We start from the raw sequence: 26,003 nt of genomic DNA, 5'->3' as shown, positions 1-26,003 counted from the left end.
TGGAAGGCTTTTATGTGGTGTGCACCGACTGACCGTCCAGTCCAGTTGAAGGATGATGAGCTTGGTTCCTCCTATGAAAATGATGAAGCGCTGACGCCTCTGATTAGGGAGGTTTTACCGCTAAATCATTTCATCCATCAAAACACGCCTGCCCCACCCCGTTTGGAATCATAGGACTGGAAGCAGCCTTCATAATCTAGTCCCACACCAACCCTAACCTCTACTACGCCAACAAAAATTAACACAGCTATGTCTCACAACAAGCACACACAATTATTCCATCTGTAAAGTGCACCAGGCACAAGGCTTTACCAAATGCTCTCATCGACAACACTGCAACGGTCCGTCTCGTCCTGTTTATAACGTTGGTGAACTTTATACCAAGACCGGGGCAATTGACACTCGCCCAGTCTTTGCTCCTGGCGCTTACTCATCTGAAAACGCCAATCGATGGAACATCTTCTTCAAACCATGTGTGGTCTGAACGGGCACAGATCTTGAGCGTTTTAATATGAACTCCCTGCTCTGGGGGCTCTGGCGGTCCCTGTTTCTGATCTGCGTGTGGTTCACACCTCGGATCTGCTCGTCATGGTGGTAAGTCACTCACTTTTAGTGTGTTTGTGTTGGAAGTGCAGATAATATCCCAAAACATCCCCCCCGCCCCCAAATCCCGTCCCTGCCCAGCAATCTGATGGAGCCTGATGTTTTAACGCCTTTTATAACACACTCGATTTCCTCGCGGTCCTAATGCTCTCCGATTTGGAGAGCTTTGAGAGCAAAAATAACTAGAGAACAGAAATAGCCTGCAAAAACCACCTCTTCCTGTATTTGAAGCTCATTTTACGATCTCTCCCACTCTTTATTTGAAAAGTCAATGATTTGTCTCAGTTTCTGAAATAAGAGCCAGTTCAAACTTCCACATTGGATTTAGCCGCCAAACCTGCGCGTTTGTGGCACACGAGTGCTGGTTCATGTGTCCTCATTCCGAAAGTACAGCAATGTCACGGACTGTCTCTTCCACCACTATCTCTCCTCTCCCAGCAGAAGGTTTGGGGATTGAGGTGGGGGCTGTACACTAGTATGGCACACCAGTGGCAACGTGTCAGCAATATGTCTCAGTGAACATATGGAGAAAGACGACACGTTTCACGGGTCAGAATAGACAACTTGAGCAGACTGAACTTCAAGACTGTACAAAAGCCCCTAAGAAAATATTGCCCAGACAGAAATAAATGAGTGAATTTTTGCCCCTACTCTGATATTGTGAATTATGAAGCAGATGATTTACACGTCAAAGAACTTCTTCAAATCTCCATAATTCTTTCTCCTGCTGTTCTTCAACTTGTTTGCTATAGCTCCCTCACCTCCCCGCCAACATAAACGGAGCTGAAAGCTGATAGATCCAAATTCAGCCCCCGAAACGCTCACTTGAATCTGTCAAATTAAATATGGGTCATTTGGGATTCTGAAAGAAAAACGCCGGCAGATATACAGGAGGTAAATCTTAAAATAAAATTTATACGAAATATTCTATGATCCTAATTTAGTGTTGCCCTCGGACGGTTTCATTCTCAATGGCAAACATTTCGCCCCATCCAAAGCAATAAGCAACAGGCTGGTTCCAACCACAAACTGATAGCAATGTCAGAAGTAAAGTCATTCAATGTGTAAGCCTAACCCCTTTGCCTTTGCAAAAAATTCAGCAAACTGTACAAAATTTCTACAAATACCTGGTATAAAACAAAGTTGGAAACTTCTAAAAATATATCTTAAATAGATCTGATTTATTTTTGTCTGACCGAACTCAAGACGTTAGATCATCAATATTGGGAACAGCTAATTGTAAAGAACATTTCAAGCAGCTAAATATATCAATCTTTATGCACCGGAATTTGAATGTTTTGATATTTTAAATATGTTACTTGGTATTACACAGGATTGCATAGGGCACAGAAACACGTGATTCGGCCCGTCTAACCCAGTCCTAAATTTCGGCATATAAATTTACCAGCATAGTTCTTTATTCCGCTCTCTCTTGTAAATTGACTGGTTCCCCATTAAACATCTCTGTAGTATTGACTTCAACACTCCTGCGATAGCAGATTCCACATTCTCACCACTCTTAGGGTAAAGAAGGTTTACTTTCTGGATGTCTATTGGATTTCTTGGTGACTACCTGGTGATGATGGCCCCTAGTTGTTTCCTTCCCCACAAGAAAAGTCATTCTCTTTCGATCCACTCCATCAAAACTTATCATTATTTTAAAGCCCTTTATGTGGTCACCACCTCCCACCCGCCGCACCCCCTTCCTCTTTCTAAGAGGAAAGAGAGCAGTTTGCCTGTCAATTTCTGGTATTCGTCCTTATGAATTTTCTTTACACTGTCCCCAGTCCCTGGATAATCTTTTTTTTATTACAGAGTAACCAGAAATGCAATCTGTACTCCAATGTGGTCTGACTAATATTTCAGAGATAATGGGAACTGCAGATGCTGGAGAATTCCAAGATAATAAAATGTGAGGCTGGATGAACACAGCAGGCCAAGCAGCATCTCAGGAGCACAAAAGCTGACGTTTCGGGCCTAGACCCTTAATCAGAGAGCCTGACTAATATTTCATACAGGTTTAGAATAACTTCCCTACAGCTCAATTTTATCGCTCCACATAGGAGGTAATTTACCAGCCTTGACTAATGATTGGGTAACAAAAATAAAACAGATAATAAGAATAAAGGAGATTGGAGAAATTCTAAATGAATATTTCATGCCAGTTTTTACTGTGGAGAAAAAAATGGAGGCTAGAGAATGCAGAGAAATAAACTTTGATGTTTTAAAAACAGTTCACATCACTGAAGAGGAAGTTTGGGAGGTTTTAGAAAATTGAAAAAGGTGGATAAATCTCCAGGAACTGATCTAATGTATCCCAGAATGTTGTAGGTAGTAAGGGAGGAAATTATAAAACCCCTTGCAGAAATATTCATATCAGCTATAACTATGGGTAGGGTGCCTGATGACTGGAGGGTGGCTAATGGTGTACCTTTGCTTAAGAAAGGTTGTAAGGAGAAATTGGGGAACTATACACCTGTGAGTCAAACTTCAGTTGTGGGTAAATTGTTGGTGGTGATTTTAAAGGACAGGTTTAATGGGCATTTTGAGAGGCAAAAAATGATCAGGAATGGTTAACGTGGTTTTGTGCTATTAAAAGTGCGTCTCACAAACTTGATTGAGTTTTTTGAGGAAGTTACCCAAAAGATTGATGATGGTAGAGAAGGAGATGTTGTTTATTTGGATGTTAGTAATGCCTATTACAAAGATCCGTATGGTAGACTAATTAGCAAAGATAGATCACATGAAATTCAAGGTGAGCTTGCCAGTTGGAAACATAATTGGCTTAATGGCAGGATGCAGAGAATAATGGTGGAGGGTTGCCTTTCATACTGGAGGCTTGTGACCAGCTGTGTCCCAAAGTAATCAGTTCTGGGTCCTCTTTTGTTTGCCATTGACATTAATGATTGGAGGTGAATGTAGAAGGCATGTGGAAGGAATGTAGAAGAATGTAAAATTTAGCAAGTGTGCAGACTTATAAAACTGGTGGCATAGTAGACAGTGAAGAAGGTTTTTGAAGATTACAAAGGGATCTTATGAAATGGGTCAATGAGCTGACAAGTGCAGATGGAGTTCAATCTGGTTAAATGCAAGGTATTGCATTTTGGTACAACAAACAAGGATAGATCTTATACAGTTAATTGTAGGGCCTTGGGTAATGTTGTAGAACAGGGGTTCAGGTGCGTAGTTCTTTAAAGTTTGTGTCACATACAGACAGGGGGTTTAAAAAGGCATTTGGCATACGTGCCTTCATTGCTCAGACCTTTGAGTATAGGAGTTGGGAAGTCATGTTGAGGTTCTACTGGATATTGGTATGGACTCTTCTGGAATACTGTGTCCAATTCTCATCGTCCATTTATAGAAAGGATATTATTAAGCTGGAAAGGTTCAGAATAGATTTACCACAGTATCGAAGGCTTGAATTATAAAGAAAGGCTGGTTGGGCTGGGACTTCTTTCACTGGAGTGTAGGATGTTGAGAAACAACCTTATAGAAGTTTATAAAACAATGAGGGGTTAGTTGTCCTTTCCCTAGGATGGGGGATTTCAAGACTAGGGACCATATATTTAAGGTGAAAGGAGAAAGAATTTTAAAAAAGACATGACGGGAAATTTTTTTACACAGTGTGGTTTGTGTGTGAAATGAACTTCCAGAGGAAGAGGTAACTGCGGTACAATTACAACATTTAAAAGACATTTTGACAAGTACATGCATAGGAGAAGCTTGGAGGGATATAGGCCAGCAACAGGCAGGTCACACTAGTTTAGTTTGGGATTGCGGTCAGCATGGACTGATTGGACTGAACAGCCTGTTACCATGCTGCATGAGTCTATGGCTCTAAATGGGTTATTCTCACCTTCACATGCTGTAACTAAGTGAGGTACTGGGAACATCAGTATTTAGGTGCTAGCTGTTAATAACATATATCAATGATTTGGAGACAGGGACCAAATGTAGTTTTTTCACATTTGCTGATGATACCAAGCTATGTGTAGGGAAAATTATGTGGAAACAGGTGTTTCAGCCAAAACAACCTGTGCTGGTGTTTATGGAGCAATCTCCTAACTTTTCTCATCTAAAGTTACCAGCATGGCTCTTTGTTCCATTCCCTGTTGTTAATTGGCTTATTTTTAAAGAATGCCAAAAACAGAAATTGCTGCAAAAGCTCAGCAGATCTGGCAGCATCTGTGAAGAGAAATCAGAATTAATGTTTCGAAATAGCGTCCTCAGCACACTGATTTATTTCTGATTTACAGCATCCACAGTTCTTTCATTTTAAAAAAAATGATGGCCCCTGGTTATAGACTCCCTAACTAGGCAAAACTGTCTACCCTTTTAAATATTTTGTATCCCTGTCTGTCCTGTCTATCCCTTTTCGTTTTAATAAAATACTTTGCGTCAGTCCTTAATACGGGCCTCATAATGTGCAAGATATAAAACTGAAACAAAACAAATAGAAGAAAGATGAACGTAGTATTTCACAGCACCAAAGCTGACATTCTGCACTGCTCATTTTCATTTTCTATCTTCTTTATGTCAGAAGCAAGGTTAGCTTGCAACCAGCAATTTCAGGGATGGCTTTCCAAATGTTTATTTTGATGTGAAAGGCCCTTCCTGACCCAACCTTACACGAATGCACTCACACGGTATATTTGCTTTTCTTCTTACGATCAGCATGAATGACTTGTATGTTGCTGATAGTAAGAATGCTGAAATCAACGACTAATATGTTAACCTAATAACTGCAGAAAGAAGCTCTATTTCATAACTCGCAGCATCTTGTTTCATTGTATAAATGTTAACACGTTAACTTCTCCACCCTTTATATATGGATGTTGCTGGCTGAGGACAATTAAGAGACAACCACATTAATATGGGTTTGGAGTCACATATAAGGCAGACCAGGTAAGGGATGCAGTTTCCTTCCCTGAAGGACAATAATGAACTAGGTACTTTATTCTGACAATCAACAACAATGTAAACATTTGGCTCTTAATTCCAAACTCTTACAAAATTTTAAAGTGAAATTCCACCATCTACACTGATGGGATTCAGATCCAGTTCCCCAGAACATTACCTCAACCTTTGGATTAATAGTCCGGCCATTATACACTTGGCCACTGCCTCTCCGATTACCCCGCTTCTTCTAGGAAGTCAAAGTCACACGACACCAGGTTATATTCCAACAAGTTTATTTGAAATCACAAACTTTTGGAATGCTGCGCCTTTGTCAGATTAAGTCTCATGATTTCAAATAACGTGTTGGACTATAACCTGGTGTCATGTGACTTCTGATTTTGTCCACCCCAGCCCAACACCAGCTTCTCCACATCTTCTAAGAAGGACAGTAACCTCTCTATAATGTAATGATCAGGTTCAGGAGCTTGCCTTGGGAGGAGTTTCACTGTTCTTCATCAAAGTACCAGGATAAATATGCTGTAATGTCCATCAGTAGATTTTCACTTTATGTTTCTTTTAGTAAACTGTGAGTTTTATAATAGCATAGTTTTTTTTGTTCTTTGGAGGACAATACGGTAAGATACAGTCAAATGCAACAGTACCATTTGGTCTGTCCCAAACATTTACTCTGGCTGTGAGAACAATTTCTGCTTTCAGAATATTTTTAGGGTATGTTTGAACATAGAACATAGAACATAGAACATTACAGCACAGTACAGGCCCTTCGGCCCTCGATGTTGTGCCGACCTGTCATACCGATCTCAAGCCCATCTAACCTACACTATTCCATGTACGTCCATATGCTTGTCCAATGATGACTTAAATGTACTTAAAGTTGGTGAATCTACTACCGTTGCAGGCAAAGTGTCCCATTCCCTTACTACTCTCTGAGTAAAGAAACTACCTCTGACATCTGTCCTATATCTTTCACCCCTCAATTTAAAGCTATGCCCCCTCATGCTCGCCGTCACCATCCTAGGAAAAAGGCTCTCCCTATCCACCCTATCTAACCCTCTGATTATTTTATATGTTTCAATTAAGTCACCTCTCAACCTTCTTCTCTCTAATGAAAACAGCCTCAAGTCCCTCAGCCTTTCCTCGTAAGACCTTCCTTCCATACCAGGCAACATCCTAGTAAATCTCCTCTGCACCCTTTCCAAAGCGTCCACATCCTTCTTATAATGCGGTGACCAGAACTGTACACAATACTCCAAGTGTGGCCGCACCAAAGTTTTGTACAGCTTCACCATAACCTCTTGGTTCTGGAACTCGATCCCTCTATTAATAAAAGCTAAAACACTGTATGCCTTCTTAACAGCCCTGTCAACCTGGGTGACAACTTTCAAGGATCTGTGTACATGGACACCGAGATCTCTCTGCTTATCTACACTACCAAGAATCTTACCATTAGCCCAGTACTTTGCCTTCTGGTTACTCCTACCAAAGTGCATCACCTCACACTTGTCTGCATTAAACTCCATTTGCCACCTCTCAGCCCAGCTCTGCAGCTTATCTATGTCTCTCTGAAACCTACAGCATCCTTCGTCACTATCCACAACTCCACCGACCTTAGTGTCGTCTGCAAATTTACTAACCCGTCCTTCTACGCCTTCATCAAGGCTATTTATAAAAATGACAAACAGCAGTGGACCCAACACCGACCCTTGCGATACACCACTAGTAACTGCTCTCCAGGATGAACATTTCCCATCAACTACCACCCTCTGTCTTCTTTCAGCAAGCCAATTTCCAATCCAAACTGCTATATCTCCCACAATTCCATTCCTCCGCATTTTGTACAAAAGCCTACTGTGGGGAACCTTGTCGAATGCCTTGCTGAAATCCATATACACCACATCAACCAGTTTACTCTCATCTACCTGTTTGGTCACCTTCTCAAAGAACTCAATAAGGTTTATGAGGCATGACCTTCCCTTCACAAAACCGTGCTGACTACCCCTAATCAATTTATTCTTTTCTAGATGATTATAAATCCTATCCCTTATAACCTTTTCCAACACTTTACCAACAACTGAGGTAAGGCTCACTGGTCTATAATTACCAGGGTTGTCTCTAGTCCCCTTCTTGAACAGGGGAACCACATTTGCTATCCTCTAGCCTCTGGCACTATTCCCGTAGACAATGACGAGTTAAAGATCAATGCCAAAGGCTCGGCTATCTCCTCCCTGCCTTCCCAGAGGATCCGAGGATAAATCCCATCCAGCCCAATACTCCAGAGTATTGCATTGCTTTCTACTTATGACGGAAGTGAGAATCAATACTGGAGAATAGGAAAATTGAGAGTCCAGTAACAGAGTCTTGGTGGTTCCATTCAGCTTAGTTACAGTATAGTTAGATGCAGAAGAGAAATCTCAAACTCATCCAATGATAAGCTTTTTCTGCATATTCCCATGCTCCACCTCAGGAGAGCACTCCTAGTATCAAATTAAAATGGATCAAATCATTTTATCTAGGCTCATTGAACGTGTTAGAAAAATAGATTCTCAAGATTGTATTCTTACATTCTCTATTTATGGAAGATTTACTTTTAATTTAAGGTTTTGTTGCAGAAATTCCTGGACTATGATTTAAGAGAACAGATTCAGTTATCTTCAAATTATCAGGCCATTAGCTGCTGAAGTTAAAATTTTCAAAGCTCAAACCTCAAATTACCACTTTTTCATTCCCATATGGAATAGTAACCTGCAAATAGCTGTCTCATCAGATTCAATGTTCAAATTTGAAGTTGGGATTTTTCTCAAAGACAACAACATGGAGTTACTTTTAAGTTCTGCTAATTAGCAACCTGGCTGGTCAGGAGAAAAGATTAAATGAGTTGTCAGGAAATTGAATGACACCATCTGTTTTGCAGTGAATGTCTTTAAGTGCACCAGTTCCTAAATGATTACTACAAAGCCAAATATTGAGGCACTAGTACTACTATTGTCCAGCTATCAGCCTGTCTACATTTTTCCACATCAGGAGCATGAAGGATTGAAACTCTTGGGACCCAGCTTGATGTGATAGGGTCATTTTTTAATATATGCATTCTTGGTTTGGGGCATTTATCACCCATCATTAACTACCATTGGCAAGGTTCTATGAGAACCACAGGTAATAAATGTCAAAAATATATCAATGATTTCCAAGGTTCTATCTAAATATAGCAGCAAACATTGTTGAAGTATTGTTAAGCCCTATTTTCCAGCCTAGAAAATATGGAGACTATTATACCATCCCTTATTTAACAAGAGAAATAAAAAGTGACATTTTTATCCTCTATAACAGCAGGTTCATAGAAATAATATTTCTATTTGCCAATAAATTGTGGTAGCTGCATGTAATTGTTCAGAGATAACAAAGTGTGGAGATGGATGAACACAGCAGGCCAAGCAGCATCTTAGGAGCATGACCTGCTGTGTTCATCCAGCTCCACACTTTGTTTTCTTGGATTCTCCAACATCTGCAGTTCCCATTACCTCTGTAATTGTTTGGAGTTTTTTTTGAATGATCACGGCAAATAATTTCTTGCCATAAAAACCAAACAACTGGAGATGCTGAAAATCAGGAACAAAAACAATGTTGCTGGAAAAGCTCAGCAGGTCTGGCAGCATCTGTGAAGGAGAAAACAGAGTTAACGTTTTGGGTCCGGTGACCCTTCTCAGAATTTCTTGCCGTTGTCTAGAATGCAGCATAGGTGACAATATTTCAACTTCAATCAACATGCTTTCCATATGTTATAGAGAAGAGGTGCTACAGTGAGTACATATCACAGCAACAGAATTTCTGACTCTGAATTTAATAAACCACATTAGATATTTTCATATTTATATTGATACTTTGAGACCTGGGTACTTTTCATTTAGTGGAGAGGTTGCATATCAGGCAGTCATTGTGAAATAGATAGGAAAATAAGAAACAGGGAGGGTATGAGATGGAGAGGAGTGGAGAGGTGATTTGAATATGTGGCTTAACAGCATTAAATCATATTTAGTTGCAACTTGCAAAAAGATGTTATTTTCTGTCAGTGTTATCCTTTTAAATGCATCTCGAATATGGCATTCTTTTACCATTTCTACCAATTCTGACAGGTATATGGGTGCCCTTGGAACCCAAGTGATTTGCGACAATATCCCAGGCTTAGTGAGCAGACAGCGACAACTTTGTCATAAACATCCCGATACAATGCAATCAATTGGAGATGGCGCCAAAGAGTGGATTGCAGAATGTCAGCATCAATTCCGCCATCACCGCTGGAATTGCAACACCTTGGATCGAGATCACACGCTTTTTGGTAGAGTCATACTTCGAAGTACGTAAAATATGAAACTTAAAGGCACACTGTGTCCTGAGATGTGATTATCTTCACAACTGCTGAAATTGTTCTACTCAGTTTGTTGATGTTTTTAGGCTGCAGTTATATTTTATTTGCCAGCAATAGGCATTACAATGGTAACTGAACAACGTGAAGAACTGGCAAGTCAAAAGTATACAGTTAGCTGTGCATCTTCCTAGGTCATAGTGAGATCAACCATAAATGAACACATGTTAATATAGGTATATGTGTGAACAGAAATTGATTCATTAGGCTAACAATCTGCAATGCCAGGGAACATGAGGACTGTTTTAGGACTGAGATGAGGAGAAAATACTTTAATAAAAGGATTGCCAATCATTGGTACTCTCTGCTAGAAATATTTAAAGCTCTGATAGATCGATTTTTGACATTTCAGGAAATCGAGGAATATGTTGAGTGGGCAGAAAAAAGAGTTGAAGCCCAAGATCAGCTAAGAGCATATTGAATGCCAGAGCAGGCTCATTGAGCTGTATGGTGTACTTCCACTCCTATAATTTGTGTTCTTGTTACAATACGAGCTGTTGATCATTATTATTTAACCAATAATTATTACAGTATAAAATATTAATACAATTCTGTTTATAAAATGCAGAACACAAAGTTGCTGGAAAAACTCAGGTCTGGCAGCATCTGTGAAGGAAAAACAGATTTAACTTTTCGGGTCCGGTGACCCTTCCTCAGAACTGCATAATATGCAGACTTGAATCATATCCTAATTTATTGCTATGCCTTTATTAAAGTTGTAAATTGGTGCATTTGCAACCATAAGCCACTAAGGACTACCTTCTCAAAATATTGAATTATGAAATTTTTCAATTAAGAAAGATTAGATAATTGAGAGAACCTGGGTCCCAACTTGAAGAATAATTAAGCACAAAAATACAACTTGGTTTTGTGTTCACTCGGTTCTCATATTTGAACTGTATTTAAAATCTTTATCTCCCAAACCAAGTATTTGTTCTTTTGAAGGTATAGTTATTTTGAATACAGGATCAATTTAAACTCCATTTTGGAAAATAAGAATATTAATGTAGAATGGAATCATGTCCTAATTTGAAAGGGATAGTGATGATTAAAAAAATCTTTTATGGAGGTATGCATTTATGTTTATGTGGGCTTGTCTTGTATCAGTAAACATTTTAACCAATCTTGTGCTATTCTGGTACAGGTAGCAGAGAAGTCGCCTTTGTTTATGCCATCTCCTCTGCTGGAGTTGTGTTTGCCATAACAAGAGCCTGTAGTCAGGGAGAACTTAGCTCTTGTTCCTGTGATCCTCAGAAGAAAGGCAGATCCAAGGACAACAAAGGAACTTTCGACTGGGGAGGATGCAGTGATAATATTGACTATGGTATTAGTTTTGCGAAAGCATTTGTGGATGCCAAGGAAAAGAAAGGAAAGGATGCCAGAGCACTGATGAACCTGCATAATAATCGGGCTGGTAGAAAGGTTTGTTTATTCTTACACTTCAGCTTCTTTTAAAGAGAGACTGTATGCTTGTTTTGGTAATGGGCTGATTTCTTCATAATCAAAAATATTTGCAAATGTCTTTTAATTTCAATTCCTAAAAGGTATGCAACACATTCTCGATGTTATAAAAATGAAGTGATTTTAAAGAATGTTTGAGAATTGATTGCTTAACAAAATCTTCCCTACTCCAGGCATCCAAAGTCAACATAACATATCGAATATCATTTTCTGAAGAAGGGTCTAGACTTGAAATGTCCACGTTCCTGCTCCTCTGATGCTGCTTGGCCTGCTGTGTTCATCCAGCTCTACACCTTGTTATCGCAGATTTTCCAGCATCTGCAGTTCCTACTATCTCTGTATCAAATATCCAATGTTAGGTTTAAAAAGATTAAATTAAAAGTAAAGCTTCCCCTTCTTTATTCAAACCATAGACCTTGACTAAGTTCTCTACCAGCCATATTTGTGGTCGGTCAAGGCGTGATTGCCAATGATTGGCAAGGTACTCCTCAGGATGTACATTAGCCCACATTAATCACATTGACAGCAACATGTAAATGTTCTGCACTAGGCAGAAAAATACATTTACTACAGTAATTATCATCATGTGTGTGCTTGCCTGAAAGCAGCAGCTTGGCTCATAGTAGTCTTTCCATGGTGTCTATGCTATGTCAGTCTTTTCATTTGCCAATAACTTGCTTTAATTTTCAAACTGCCCTGCATTCATAGTCCTTCCTCCTATTTTTTTATTGAAATCGTTTCTTGATAATACTTCTTACAAATCCATTTTCTCCTAATACGTGACCTGTCCAGTCTCTATCTTTTCATTTTTGTGTTCAGCAAATTTCTTTGTTCATTTACTCTACAGCGCTTCTTCATTTGTTACTTTTTCAGTCTAACTAATCCTTTATGTTATCTTCTATATCTCAGTTTGAATTTGTTGCAGTAAAAGGCTTTACAACAGCTTTTACATAAACTCAAAAAGATTGAAAGTTCGTTCTTAATGCAGTTGCTTCACTTCATTTCCTCACTGAAAGTAGCTTTGTAAATTAGCAACACAAAATAAAAACAGAGGGGAAGGGTGAACTTGAAACACTATACATCTGAAATGAAAGCATTAAATACAGAAAATAAGCTAATAGTTGAAAAGACAAAGGCTATTTTGTTTGCAGCCCCTTTATCAGTTTACATGAAAGGTCGAAGTTAATTGCTTATATCTTTTTTGATGTTAATAAACTGTCATCTGTTTTACTTAATATACTTCTTTTTTTAAAACCTGTATAGTGCTAAAATCACACACTGGTGTCAAAAACAGAATTAGTGTGCTCCGAGCTCTTGCATGGAGTGTGTGACTGACTTTTAGGACATGCGCCAAGTATAACAATCAATGAATTCTCCACCCATAGGTTAGAGAAGAGATCAGTTCATTGAAATAAATTACCTTTCAGTATTGTGGGTAGGAAAGTTGCTGACAATCCTGTGAACATCAGCACAGTGAAAGTAACAATTCTTGGTGGTAACCATCCTGTTTCTCTTACTCAATATTTCAGGATTCCAATGAGAACCAGACATATAAAAATATATACTGTACTTTAAGCTCTTTATAAGAGTAGATGAAACTGTAATTCTCACACATGCATTCACACTCAATAGGAATTGAACACCATTCTACCTTGATTTTGCCTTGAGATTTGGCAGGAATAAAATCACAACAGTTTTGAGCAATTAAGTTATATAATGCCTAATTTGCAGTCAGATTCACCTGGTGGCAAATATTTATTTATTACGGCTCGATAATTGCTGCTGATGTCTCCAGTGAACTGATGTTTCAATGATATTGTTGGTGAGAACTGAAGATACTGTATTATTTTGTTGGCAGGCTGTAAAACGCTTCCTGAAACTTGAATGCAAATGCCATGGAGTTAGTGGATCATGTACTTTGCGAACTTGCTGGCTTGCCATGGCAGACTTTCAAAAAACTGGTGACTACCTGCGGAGGAAATACAATGGAGCTATCCAGGTGATCATGAACCAAGATGGGACTGGTTTCACTGTAGCAAACAAGAACTTTAAAAAGCCAACAAAGAATGACCTAGTATATTTTGAGAATTCACCAGATTATTGTGTCATGGACAGAGAAGCAGGTAATCTATCGCTACACTTTCACTGAATATAAACGCATTCTGTTTGCTGCTATCACAGTGCAAACCTGGACTGGACATTTATATGTATCCATCATGAAAACATAACATTGTTTTTACATTACAGTACATATCTTCCATAGATATTGCCTTTTGTGCCACAATTTCTTCAACAATTTGATTTCCCTGTGGGACTTGATTTTGAATATAACCCAAATTGTCAGGGTGGTAGAACAATACATAAAAGTTGATGGCTTTGTGACTTTCAATTTAATATTAATTCATTGCCGTTCCAGAGCACTAGCTGAAAAATTACATTGGTGCACTAGTAGTGATCACTGAGATAGGAGCAATGAGTGCTATTACACAAAGTAAAAAACATTTCACACTGCATTTAAGCTATGCTATACCCAAACAATGAGCATTGAAAATAATAGAAAGTGCCATTAGTAAGAAGGCATTCCATTCTTTAGCGCTAATATTTTTCCCATGATTGCAGGATTTACTAGAAAATAAGAGAACATCTCAGCATTCACTACAGATTTACTTTTTGGACTTAATTGGCAAAACTGTCCATTGGGTGAAGCACACAGAAATAATTTAGTAGCAATGGTGATGTGCTTTTGGTTCAAAGAATGTGGCCTCTGGCCTCCTTAAGGAAAACAAGCTGCAAAGTTAATTTTCATGATATCACATAAAATAATTAAGACAGGAGACAGGCCATATGTTATAGTATATATATATATAGTTTGTCAATGGGATATGGTGATCACTGTCTAGGTCAAATTTATTGCCCATCCCTAATTATCCTTGAGAAGATAGTTGTGAGCTGTCTTTTTGAAATGACACAATCTTCAGGGTGTAGGTACTCCCACAATGCTGGTTGGAAGGGTGTTCCACAAATTTTGACTGGACTCAATTCTCTTGAAATAAGTTAACAGACGAGAAGCATTGAAATATCTATTCCTATTGTTATGAAAGCATATACTGTACTTCCATAATATTATGCCAATATGGGAAATGTAAGATCATTTTGCAGGGCAGCACGATGGCTCAGTGGTTAGCACTGCTGCCTCACAGCGCCAGGGACCCAGGTTTGATTCCAGCCTTGGGTGACTGACTGTGTGGAGTTTGCATGTTCTCCCTCTGTCTGCATGGGTTTCCTCCGGGTGCTCCAGTTTCGTCCCACAGTCCAAAGATGTGCAGGTTGGGTGGATTGGCCATGCTAAATTGCCCTTAGTGTTCAGGGATGTGCAGATTAGGGGGGTTACAAGGCAATAGGTATGGCTGGGATGCTCCAAGGTTCAGTGCGGACTTGTTGGGCCAAAGGACCTGTTTCCACACTGTAGGGATTCTAAGATTTGGGGTAGACAGGAGAGAGTTACATAGAAAATGAAGATCAAACAATGGCCTTAGCATAGTCCTTTCAATCTCACAATACATTAGTAAATATTTTGTCATGAATTTGGATTCAGCAATCATACTATGCTGAGTCAGTCACAAGCTTTCACATTATCACTAAAGAACATTTTCTTGTAGACAAACTAAGTAGTCATTGAACTTGACCAGTTGCGATAGGTTTCCAGGGCATTTTATTGCTCTTTCTAAAATTCTATCTTTTAAATATTTTAAACATAGTGAATGCTTAAAAAAAGGAGAATTGGTTTGTATTTTCATCATGTATTGTCCTAAATGACTGTGGGTGGCAGTCTTTTGACAGTGGGAGCAGTACTTCTAACGCTAGGTTACATCTACATAACTCCTGGCAAACATACAGTGTTCAATCCTCTCTGCAAATTTTACAGTCCTAAAACAAATATTGGTGTTCCCTGGAAATGTTTGCATAACATTTTACAAATTCATGCTTTTGTTTTACTCACACATTTTGTTGGCACCCACATGCTTTCTTTAAAGTCCATGTGGTAATCCATCAGAATATATTACAATCTTTTGTCTACTGTGCCAGAATGCAGCTGCAAGTTTAGGAATAGCAGGAAAATATTACTTCATTAGATAAGTTTTTCACTCAACAATTTTTTTTTCTTTTTCTGCAATAGAATGTGTTGCCAAGGTTAGCTGACACTAAAATGTACACTTTGTGTTTTACAGCATTGCCACAGTTTAATTATTCAGTGATACAGGTAACAGTTGGTTTGGTTAAAATATATTGAAGCTTTTAAGTAGTACATGATAATGTGAAAATGGATAAGGGTACAAAAATTATAGTGACAAGATTGAAGGGAAATTTATGACATTTACGAGCATTTGATAGTCATGGTCTTCATGTTGAGTGTATTTTTGTGACATCTGTTAGCTTCATTACCTACAAATAGCAGTAAATGTGTTGAAAATGAAGAATGTCTGTGGAATATTTCCACCACAACATCTGCTGATGATTTTCCTTTCCTTTATACTTACACTTGACCTGACATAATGCTAATGTGTCAAAGTCAGATTTCACAGTCAGATCAGCTAGACACCAAATGAGTGAACCATGAAATGCAAAGAACTGTCAAGAATTGGCAACAATGTGTTGTGGGTATAAAATGAAAGGTTCTACTGGTGTAACCCCAAAAACTGCATATGTCCTGAAAACTGTAATTGTAAAATGAAACATCGTAGGTTTAACCCTATGCTCGACCAAAATGTACATTAGTGTTTGTGCAAACCAGTTAAAAGTGATGATTTTAGTTATATATAGATGATACATTACAAAACAGTCCATTTACCTCAAAATAAGTCAGTACTTTTACATACAGTAATTACATTTACTCACCAGTTCCCATATTCTGTTCTCCAGCTATCCACCAGGCCACAGTAAGAGTGTCAGGTATCCTAGGCGAAACTTCAACTATACTCTTCCACACACACACACACACACACACACACACACACACACACACACACACACACAGACACACACACACACACACACACACACACACACACACACACACACACACACACACACATAGCTTTCAAAGATGAATATTGTACGTATGATGAAAAAAGTTCTGCAGTTTTAATTATATGCTGTGCCAAGAATCAACATATGCAAGTTTCAGTTTGATACCACATTATGGGATTGAAGGTGACCATGCTCTCCAACAGTAGATTCCTCATTTACGATCATAAATATGATTATGCCTATCATAGATCCCCACTTAAAAGACTGTGCACAGGATTTTATTAAAACCAGAGAAGAGCCCTAGAGTGTTGCCATGATAATCCAAGATGGGTTCCCACTCTTGAATACAGAGAACTTTGTGCATTGAGGATAACAGCTGGCCTGATACAGGCTCCCACAAGCATTCTCTTTAGGTTTCGGCCTCCTCTTTTTTTTTCTTATTGAACTTCTTGTCTGCAGCATTCCAGAGAATGTCACATGGATTTGAATGGACTTTCAGCATCTTGTCAAAGTGGTGGATGATGGCATAATTGAACATCTCGTGAATACTAACATCAGGACAGGCCAGAATAACTACTCAGAAACTTCCAATTGGAGAGTCTTTCCCTGAATCTGGTCAGCTCAGTTGATCGTTGATTGATTTTGATGCTGAGTGATGTTAGTACCATGGATTTAATTCCTCTAGCAATTGAGACTAACATGAAGGCCCTGTTTTTTTCAACTTCATGCCTTGCCTGAAACATGATAACCATCAGGTTAAACCACCACAAATCATCTCTTTCTCTAAAAGAGAGAGCAACCCTGTCGTCCTCCAGGGTGATGGCAGCTTTCAGTTTGCAGGTACCTGCCCTTGATGTTCCTCCACTTGTAGACCCTGCCTGAGGAACAGCAGAAAGGCCAAGAGAAAAGGTAACCTCTGATTACAGAGGCAGCTCTGTGTTTCCTTTTCTGACTGCTCTGCAGTCAGTTCATGCTCTCAGCAACTCTCAGTTTTACTAACAGTAAACATAAAAAAACTCACAGTCCATGACATAGTGGAAGATCTTACAGTTTCAATTAATTTTAAAGCTAGTCTTTTGCGTTTGAAGGTCAGAAAGAAAGATGCTGATAGCTGATTTCTGAACTTCTTCCCATACCCTAAGTATTGTGCATGAGGCAACAATTGAGTTTGTCTAACAATTTAGACAACCTGGTTGTCTCATTCTAATCTTGAATGTTGATATAGCTCTATTTCAAATTTTGTTCCAAGAAGTGAATCCTACAGCAATCTAATTGCATCTGTGAAGACGTTTCTCTTGTTTTCTTTTGGATTCTCTTGCATCTAACCTTAAATCTATGACACCCTCATTCTGGACCCCTCAATTGCTAGGACAGTGTCTATGCTAGGACATTGTCTGCTTCAATCTCCCATTCTTCCATAACTTTAAAAACTATCATCTTGCTTCATAATCTAATGAACTACTGAAATATCTGAAAAAGTCTACAATGTGGTGTCAAATTGCATTCACTTTCAATGTTAAAAAATCCAATTGAAACTTGTGGTGAAAATGAGAAATGTTGATGTTGGGAAGTTCTAATGTTCTCGACTCTTCTTAGCGTTAGCCTTCAGCATTGCAATTGAATATAGCACAGGATAGAGAGTACAAATCTTTCAGCCTTCTGTCCTAAGAGTAAGAATGATATTCCAAGATTTTATGACTAGTAATAGCTGGATGTCAAATTACTAAGTATAAATTAGTATTCCACCTCATGATAGAAGCACCAGAAATCAAGAGTTTTGATCATTATTGAGCACAGATGGGTAGAATTATAATAAAGAATGAATGTCTAATGGTTGTACAGTGTGTTCAGTGCAAACCTATTTACTTTAATAATATTGTCAACTTTAATACTGAACTTTCCAATGTCCACAAAATGTCAAACCATTCCTCCACACCAAATGATTGCCTACCTCTACACTGAAGAAGATAAGATAAGATGTAGAATCCTTCCCCTACCAGTGGATTTGTGGATTTGGCGTGGGGGCATTTTAAAAATTCTGTCCTGGCCATCATCTTCACCCTGACCTGTTTGCAACTTTACAGGACCTAGGGCAACCTCAATCTAAATAAAACATGAAGTGGTCTATTATTTTGGGCGGCATGGTGGCTCAGTGGTCAGCACTGCTGCGTCACAGCAGCAGGGACCTGGGTTTGATTCCACCCTCGGGTGACTGTCTGTGTTGAGTTTACTCATTCTCCCTGCATCTGAGTAGGTTTCTGTTGGGTGCACCAGTTTCGTTCCATAGTCCAAAGATGTGCAAGTTAGGTGGATTGGCCATGCTAAATTGTCCATCATGTTCAGGGATGGGAAATTGGAGCTGTAGGGAGACGGGTCTAGGTTGGATGACCTCCGAAGGGTCAGTGTGGACTTGTTGGGGTGAGTGGCCTGTTTCTACACTGTAAGGATTCTATAAATATAGTTAAGTTTTGGATTACATTCCACCCAGCTTCAACTTCTCAGCCAGAGTGAGGAGCTAAGGGATGAGAGAGTATTGGATGGTGGTGGTGGTGTGCAGAAACCTGTAGATCATCTGTAGAACAACGAAATCCATCACACACAGCCATTTCCAAGTCAGTTACACCTACTCCCAAGGTCTGCCCCAGCTGAGTGCTCTCTCTATGCCTGACTTTACCATTACAAACTCCTCACTGCTCCCACCCCCAAACTCTTTCTGCCATACCTGGTGCTTCCGTTGTGCACTCACAAGGAAACCTGGCACCATCCTGACAAACCTATGGGATGGCATATTGGCTGAGTGGTTAGCACTGCTGCCTCACAGTGCTAAGGCTAAGGACCCAGATTTGATCCACCCCGGGCGACTGTCTGTGTGGAGCTTGTTCATTCTTCCCATGACTGTGTGGGTTTCCTCCGGGTGCTCTGGTTTGCTCCCACAGTCGAAAGATGTGCAAGTTAGATGGATTAGCCATGCAAAATTGCCCATAGTGTCCAGGGATGTGCAGGCTAGGTGGATTGGGAAATGCAGGGTTACAGGAATAGAGTGGGGGTGTGGATTTGAGTGGGATGCTCTTTTGAGGGTCAATATGGATTTGCAGGGCTGAATGGCCTGCTTCCACACTTTAGGGATCCTACAATAACTAATCCTGGAGGCTCCAGCAGATGACCAGCAATGCACACCACTGAAGGTAGTGCTGAGGTTCAGTAATCCCACCTCCAGCCAATTAACCATCCTGGAGGAGTGTTAAATGGTTAAGGGGATGTTGTGATTGTTAGGAATCTTCTTGGCATATATGCTTTTTGTTTCAGCATACATTGCTAGTGAATATTAAAGGAAATTAATTCAGTTAGCATTTATTATGTAGCTAACTCTTCTGGATCCACAAAGCACACTGGTCAAATATTCGCAGCATGGTTTTCTATTCTATTTCAAAAAGCAGAGTACACATGTAGGCATTTAGCAGACCTCTGAGCCCAGGAGTGATTTCGATAATTCAGATTTATAAATGTAATAGTAATATCATTTACACACTGCAGTACCAGTCCCCAGCTAGTACCTACAGATCTCTACTTTATATAACCAGCTCCCAGGTTGTGATCTACTTGAAGACAGCACTTCTCAGCATTTATTATTAGGGCAGAACTGGCAGGCCCATTCACTCTCCGCTAGCATCAAAACTTACAGGAAAAAAATACAGAATGCATTAAAGAGGACTAAGCCATGCAAATTACAAAATCTCAAGTTCAACTTCTGGTCAGTACTGACTGAAGTAATTTCAGGCAGTGCGACTGTTTAGATACCTCATCTCACACTGGACTGTGCAATAAGATCAAACTGATTCTCCATTCAGATGATGATTTTCACCTCAACGCATATTTGAAATGTGCTAGCATATAGCCTGTTAGACATGAGTCATTTTATCTATATGACTTACTTTGCTGAGTTTTCAAACACCCTTTCTCTGGTCGCTGTCTCATCTTTTAGTGCTTTGAAATGCCAATGGAATATCTATCATTGGTCAGGTTTTTGTATGCTCCTGAAATTACTTCAGAGGAGAAGCCAACAGTCCTTTTCCACTGATGCTCAACATTTTATTTGCTGCATTTTTTAAATTGATGTTTTCACACTATGGTTAGTCCTAAAAAATGCAGCATTAATTTTATGGAGTTCACAAACCTGACCACTTACTTTGGAATTTGAGAGTATCTCTGCTGTCTGAAGTTACAAGTGGTGATTACCTATACAAGGATGATAGTAAAGTGCTAATTCTGTGACAGGTTCTGACAACAAAACTCAGATACTACAACCAATCAGGTACCACATTTTCACAGCTACTGCCAACATACTCAGTACTGGCAGATTTATGAAATGCATCATTTTTGAGGCTTTTTGTGTCAAAGGCTTTAATCAAAATTACAAGAGTTATACTCAATGTTTCCATTCTGTAATTTAATCAAAATATTTGACTTATTAAAAAGCTTTAGTTGAATATTGTAATCTGCTTCATGGCTGTATAGTTTAAAATTCAACCCTAGATGCTTCAGAAATCAGTTTCCAGAGAAAGTGCCTTGGGTTGGTTCCCTGTCTAAATTGTAAAACCTGAACATTTACCTTTGACTTAGCTTGGTGAGAGTTTTGCAGGCAGCCTGTACTCTCACAGTCCTAAATGTTCCACAGTTATTAGTTTCCTTCATGTATTTACTCTAGGCTCGAGATTTATCACTTTTGTTTTGTTTTGCTTGGTTGAAACTTGAATTATTGCATTTTAGTAGGGTGACTAATTTTTTAGTACCTGTCAGGCTCCCAGTGCAGGAAAACCACAACGAATCTCAGTGCCACAATGACTGTTTTCATTTACAAACTGTAGAAGTGATGCTGCATCTGATGAGGGCAGGGAAGAACCAACTAAGAATATTATACATAAACACAGAGAGTGCTGGAGACACACAGCAGGTCTGGCAGCAAAATTGAAAGAATGGGACAGTTAATGTTTAAGGCTAGTATGACTCTTCTTCACAACTGAAAGGGTTGAAAAATTGTCTCTTTACAGCAGTACACAGAGCTCGGGGGGGGGGTGCAGGTTCTGGGGGAGAAGACAACTAGGAGCAAGTGGAACAGATTGTGCTCATAAGGTGCTCAGAAACTAGGAAAAAGATGTTGCAAACGGTGGCAATTGGAAGATAGAAATGCATAAAGGGTATAAATTCCATCACCCCCAGCAGGATATGAGCAACAAGTCTTCTCCTTCCCTCCACTGTCAGCATTCCACAGGGACCGTTCCCTCTGGTCAATTCCTCCATCATTCTTAATACTGCCTCACTCAGCCATGGCCCCTTCTTTTGTACTGCAGAGGGTATAACACTTAACTATTCACTTCCATCCTCCTCACTGACCAAGGCCCAAACACACTTTCCAGGTGAAGCAGATTTTTACTTGTACTTCTTTCAATCTAGCCTATTATATTTGCTGCTCATAGTGTAGTCTCTTCTACATTGGTGACACCAAATACCCACTGGGTGACCACCTTGCAGAATACCTCTACCCTGCCTGTAGGAGTGACCCAACCTTCCATTTGTTTGCCATTTCAATAATCCAAGCAAATAGTTCTGCCTTGGACCTGCTGCAATGTTCCAACAAAGCACAAAGCCAGCTCAAGGAGCAACACTTCATTTCCTGCTTAGATACTTTGAATCATAAAGGTTTTAACATTGAAATTCTAAATGTTAGAACATGACACCTCTGTATCCTTGATTTTTCTTACATCCTTCAACTACACCCAATCACTGCTACCTGTCCACCCAACCCCCCCCCCCCCCCCCCACACACACACACACACACACACACACACACACACACACACACACACACACACACAGACACACACACACACACACACACACACACACACACACACACACACACACACACACACACACACACACAGTTACTGTATGCCTTGGCAAAGCAGACCCATTTTGTCCTTTTAACACCTTCAATTACACTCCTTTTAAAGCAGGTGTCTGAGCTTCACCGCCATTAGCTATTCCTTTGTCTTTTGCTCTGATCATCCACACAAACTGTTCCACTTGTTCCTCCTACTCCTCTATCTACAGCCTCAGACGTACAATTTTTCCAATCCCATTCAGTCCTGAAAAAAGGCATATTCGATTTAAAACATTAATTGTGCTTCTCTCTTCAATAAATCTGCCAGATCTGTGGAGTTTCTCCAGCACTTTCTATTTTTATTTAAGATTTCCAGCATCTAAGGCATTTTGATTTTAGTTTACAAGAATAATAATACTCGTTACAGTGACATATTTGTAAAAGAAACAGGAAACCTGAATTTCGTTTATGCATTATTCAGTTATCTAAGACCATTTTGCACTTCAACCAGGTCTATACTAATCATTATTTCACATAGATCAGTTACACAAATACCAGTTTCTGTATATTTTGAGCTTCTCTGAACACAGAGACTAACTGTTTCTTTAAGAGGATATCTAACACTTTAAAAGCTGTTCAAAAAATAGCTTGGATCTTAGAGATGAAGTCCTGCAAATTTCTCTGCTCAGAAGATCCACTGATTCTAGTCAAAGCTTCAAACTGCCATATTATATGATGTGTGATCAGATTGATCATTTCGGCATTCCTGACATAGACATATTTCTGCCTCTGCCAATAATCTTGTGTTTTCATATATGAATCTCAATAGGCTTTAGTTTCTGATGGCACTAAATCATTTTGTTAATGGAGGCTTGCAAGTCAACTCGAATTTTCTTTAAATGTTTGCATATTATAGTAGAAAATACACATTTTCTGAAATGAGCTCTGCTTCAGTTAACTCTAATCCTAATAACCTTCAACCTTGGATTCTGGTGAAAATCAACTGTACAATCAGAAATGTATCTTTTCCAAAATCAGTTTCTGATGTCATTGACCTCTTACACATTTCACCTTCAGTTTTTGTTTTGAACTGATTCTTGCATGCAGTATATGTCTCAAGAGGAATCAGAATTTCTGTTGCGAGAGTTCGATGCATTTTAAATTGTTTGTATTACTCATGTTATTCAATTATGTACAAGTGGCTTAGATGCGCTGCTATGGATTAGAAACACATTGTTCTCACACCTCTGTTTTCATAGATCTCTGTTGATTTATTTCTCAGTTGATGACATATTGTATTAAATTAACACATGACATATGTGGAAATGTACATAAGAATAAAGCTAGACCAACCCTCTCATTTAACAGTGGACTATGTTGCTTTTGAGACATTAGTGGAGTGATCAAAAAGATCAATGACGTAACGAAGAAAAACATCACAAAGTTATAAAATAGGCACAAATTGAAAAAAAAGTTTAGATATCCTTAACTGATGAGTTAAAATCAGCCCAAAAAGACCTGTTTATTGTCAAATTCTAATGTAAATGTTCCAACTGAATGTATTTAACCATTTTCCAGGTCCCAGTGAATATGAGTCAACTATAATTAACAGCTAACATTAAAAATATTTGTAAAATTTGAGAATGAACCCTCTACTAGCGACTTAACATGATAACGTCCATGATGTCTTTATAAGATATTCTCCGCTAATCTATTGGGATGACATAATTGTGAATTGTGGATTCATCACCAACTGAAAGTAGTTTTATAAACCTTCTTGTCCTGCTGTGTTACCAGTCGTACCTGCCTCAGTATCTATCAATCAGAAATGCGCAGTCAAGCAGGTAATAAGATATTGGGAATGCAGTTGATCTATGCCAGCAGTGCAAAGTGGGCACACAGTAAATTGGCAATCGATTATTTGCTACGTCCGATTCTTTTCCACTGAAGTTCACAAAATGATAGTTTAAACTCTTTTTGGAGGCATTTCCTAGTGTGCTGTCATATTTACTTGGGTTGAAATTAAAAATCGTTGCCAAATTAAAGTCAAAGCCATAGCAGTGAAAACTATCTGCCAATTTGTTTTGAGCCCATTTCACATTGCTAAAGTTGATCAACTTCATACCCCATGAATAAAATATCCAAGACTACAACAGAATGACAATTTTGCTGAATTTTGAGTGAAGACACAAAAAGGTTATAACGCTCTGAGTATGAATTTAAATAACTAATTAGTGCAAATTCTGTGGTAACTAGAATTTTAAACTAGTTCATATGACTTTCTGAATTTGTTTGTGCTAAAGGCACATCCATGCAAGCCAGGGAAGTTGCAGGCTGTCCTTTCTGTTTGTCTTGTGTTTGTGAATCTCAGCCTCAGGGAATAGGGCTATTCCAATCTGACCAGTCAGGGGTGCCACTTCCAATTACCATCCAATGACTACTTACTGGAAAGTGCATGTGATGTGTTCAGTGAAGGGAAAGATGGGTCTCAAATTTCAATGGATAATGAGCTTGCTGTAAATCACTGGTTAGGCACCAGGGTGAAGAATAACTAGATGGCTAAGGTTCCAAAGGGCTTTGGAGAACACAGATGTACAATCCAGCAGGAGGCAATGACTTCAGGGAGGAGGGGAACAATTGAACAGGGAAAATATACATATACTCAAGGAAATATTGAACTCATTTGCCCTTGAGCACATTTTTGTCAACTGATCAAAGTCTTTGCTTTCCTATACAATTAAATTGTGTATTGTTATTGATCAGAGAAGGTACCATTTTACTTTATAATAAGCTCAGTAAATGTTCAGCTTCCATAATGGATCACCTATCAACGTTAACATTACAATGCAACGTAGAGATAAATTGCCTCATTAATCATTCGCAACCACATAGAATAACAGGTCACAGTTTGATGTTCTTTGCTATCATATATCAGACAGCTGCATGCTAGTCAGATGCCGAAAACTGGCTTAAGAAACAGCAGAAATATAATCTTTATCATGGTTCATATAGTTCAGCATTTTAAACACACTGTAAGTTCTTCATGTGAAAAGCAAATGTTATGTCAACTATCAGTTACATGTTTTCACTGTTGTAAAGACCTGTGATATTTATCCTTATTTGCCAGGTTCTTTGGGTACAGCAGGCAGAGTGTGTAACAGGACCTCTCGAGGAATGGATGGATGTGAAGTGATGTGTTGTGGACGGGGCTATGACACATCCCGTGTCATGCAAGTGACAAAATGTGAATGTAAATTTCATTGGTGTTGTGTGGTCCGCTGTAAGGAATGCCATGAAATGACAGATGTGCACACTTGCAAAGCTCCTAAGAATGCTGATTGGCTTGATCATACATGAACAGCAAGGGGCAGTTCGGACATGGACCATGGGACAGTCAACACTCTTACCTTTTATCTCATCATTGACTAAGGCAAAACCATCTTCAATTTTATTTTTCTTCTGCATTTAGAGCTGCTCCTACTTTTCCTTGTATCCTAATTTATTTAAATATTGAAAATTTATGTTGTTTGCTGTATAAACAGAATGTTTGTTATGAAAGGATTAAGTAGGATATATCCCTTTCCTTCCCAGAAATGCAGCCTATTGTTCTTAGTAACTGATAAGCCCTTTGCTATTAAATTGTAATGAAATGTATTCAGGATGTAAACTCTGGTTGTGAAGTCAAAAGTG

General features: G+C 39.0%; 1 protein-coding gene across 1 annotated transcript; it reads left to right on the top strand.

Annotated features, from left to right (window-relative positions):
- Positions 1 to 486: 486 nt before the first annotated feature.
- Positions 487 to 25,783, top strand: wnt2 (wingless-type MMTV integration site family member 2). Its single transcript, XM_048549014.2, has 5 exons — positions 487 to 594; positions 9,654 to 9,874; positions 11,088 to 11,365; positions 13,263 to 13,527; positions 25,441 to 25,783. The coding sequence occupies exons 1-5, from the start codon at positions 512 to 514 to the stop codon at positions 25,668 to 25,670; spliced, it is 1,077 nt and encodes a 358-aa protein (XP_048404971.1). The 5' UTR covers positions 487 to 511; the 3' UTR covers positions 25,671 to 25,783.
- Positions 25,784 to 26,003: the final 220 nt, after the last annotated feature.

Source organism: Stegostoma tigrinum, chromosome 18, assembly GCF_030684315.1.
Source record: "Stegostoma tigrinum isolate sSteTig4 chromosome 18, sSteTig4.hap1, whole genome shotgun sequence".
Classification (NCBI taxonomy): Eukaryota; Metazoa; Chordata; class Chondrichthyes; order Orectolobiformes; family Stegostomatidae; genus Stegostoma; species Stegostoma tigrinum.
The sequence above is the reverse complement of the archived record's forward strand: the minus strand, read 5'-3'. Positions and strand labels throughout refer to the sequence as shown.

Coding starts and splice junctions, on each gene's coding strand:
- wnt2 (XM_048549014.2), top strand. CDS start 512: ATGAACTCCCTGCTCTGGGGGCTCTGGCGGTCCCTGTTTCTGATCTGC. Junction 11,366..13,262: donor ATAATCGGGCTGGTAGAAAG/GTTTGTTTATTC, acceptor TTTTGTTGGCAG/GCTGTAAAACGCTTCCTGAA. Junction 13,528..25,440: donor TGTCATGGACAGAGAAGCAG/GTAATCTATCGC, acceptor CTTATTTGCCAG/GTTCTTTGGGTACAGCAGGC.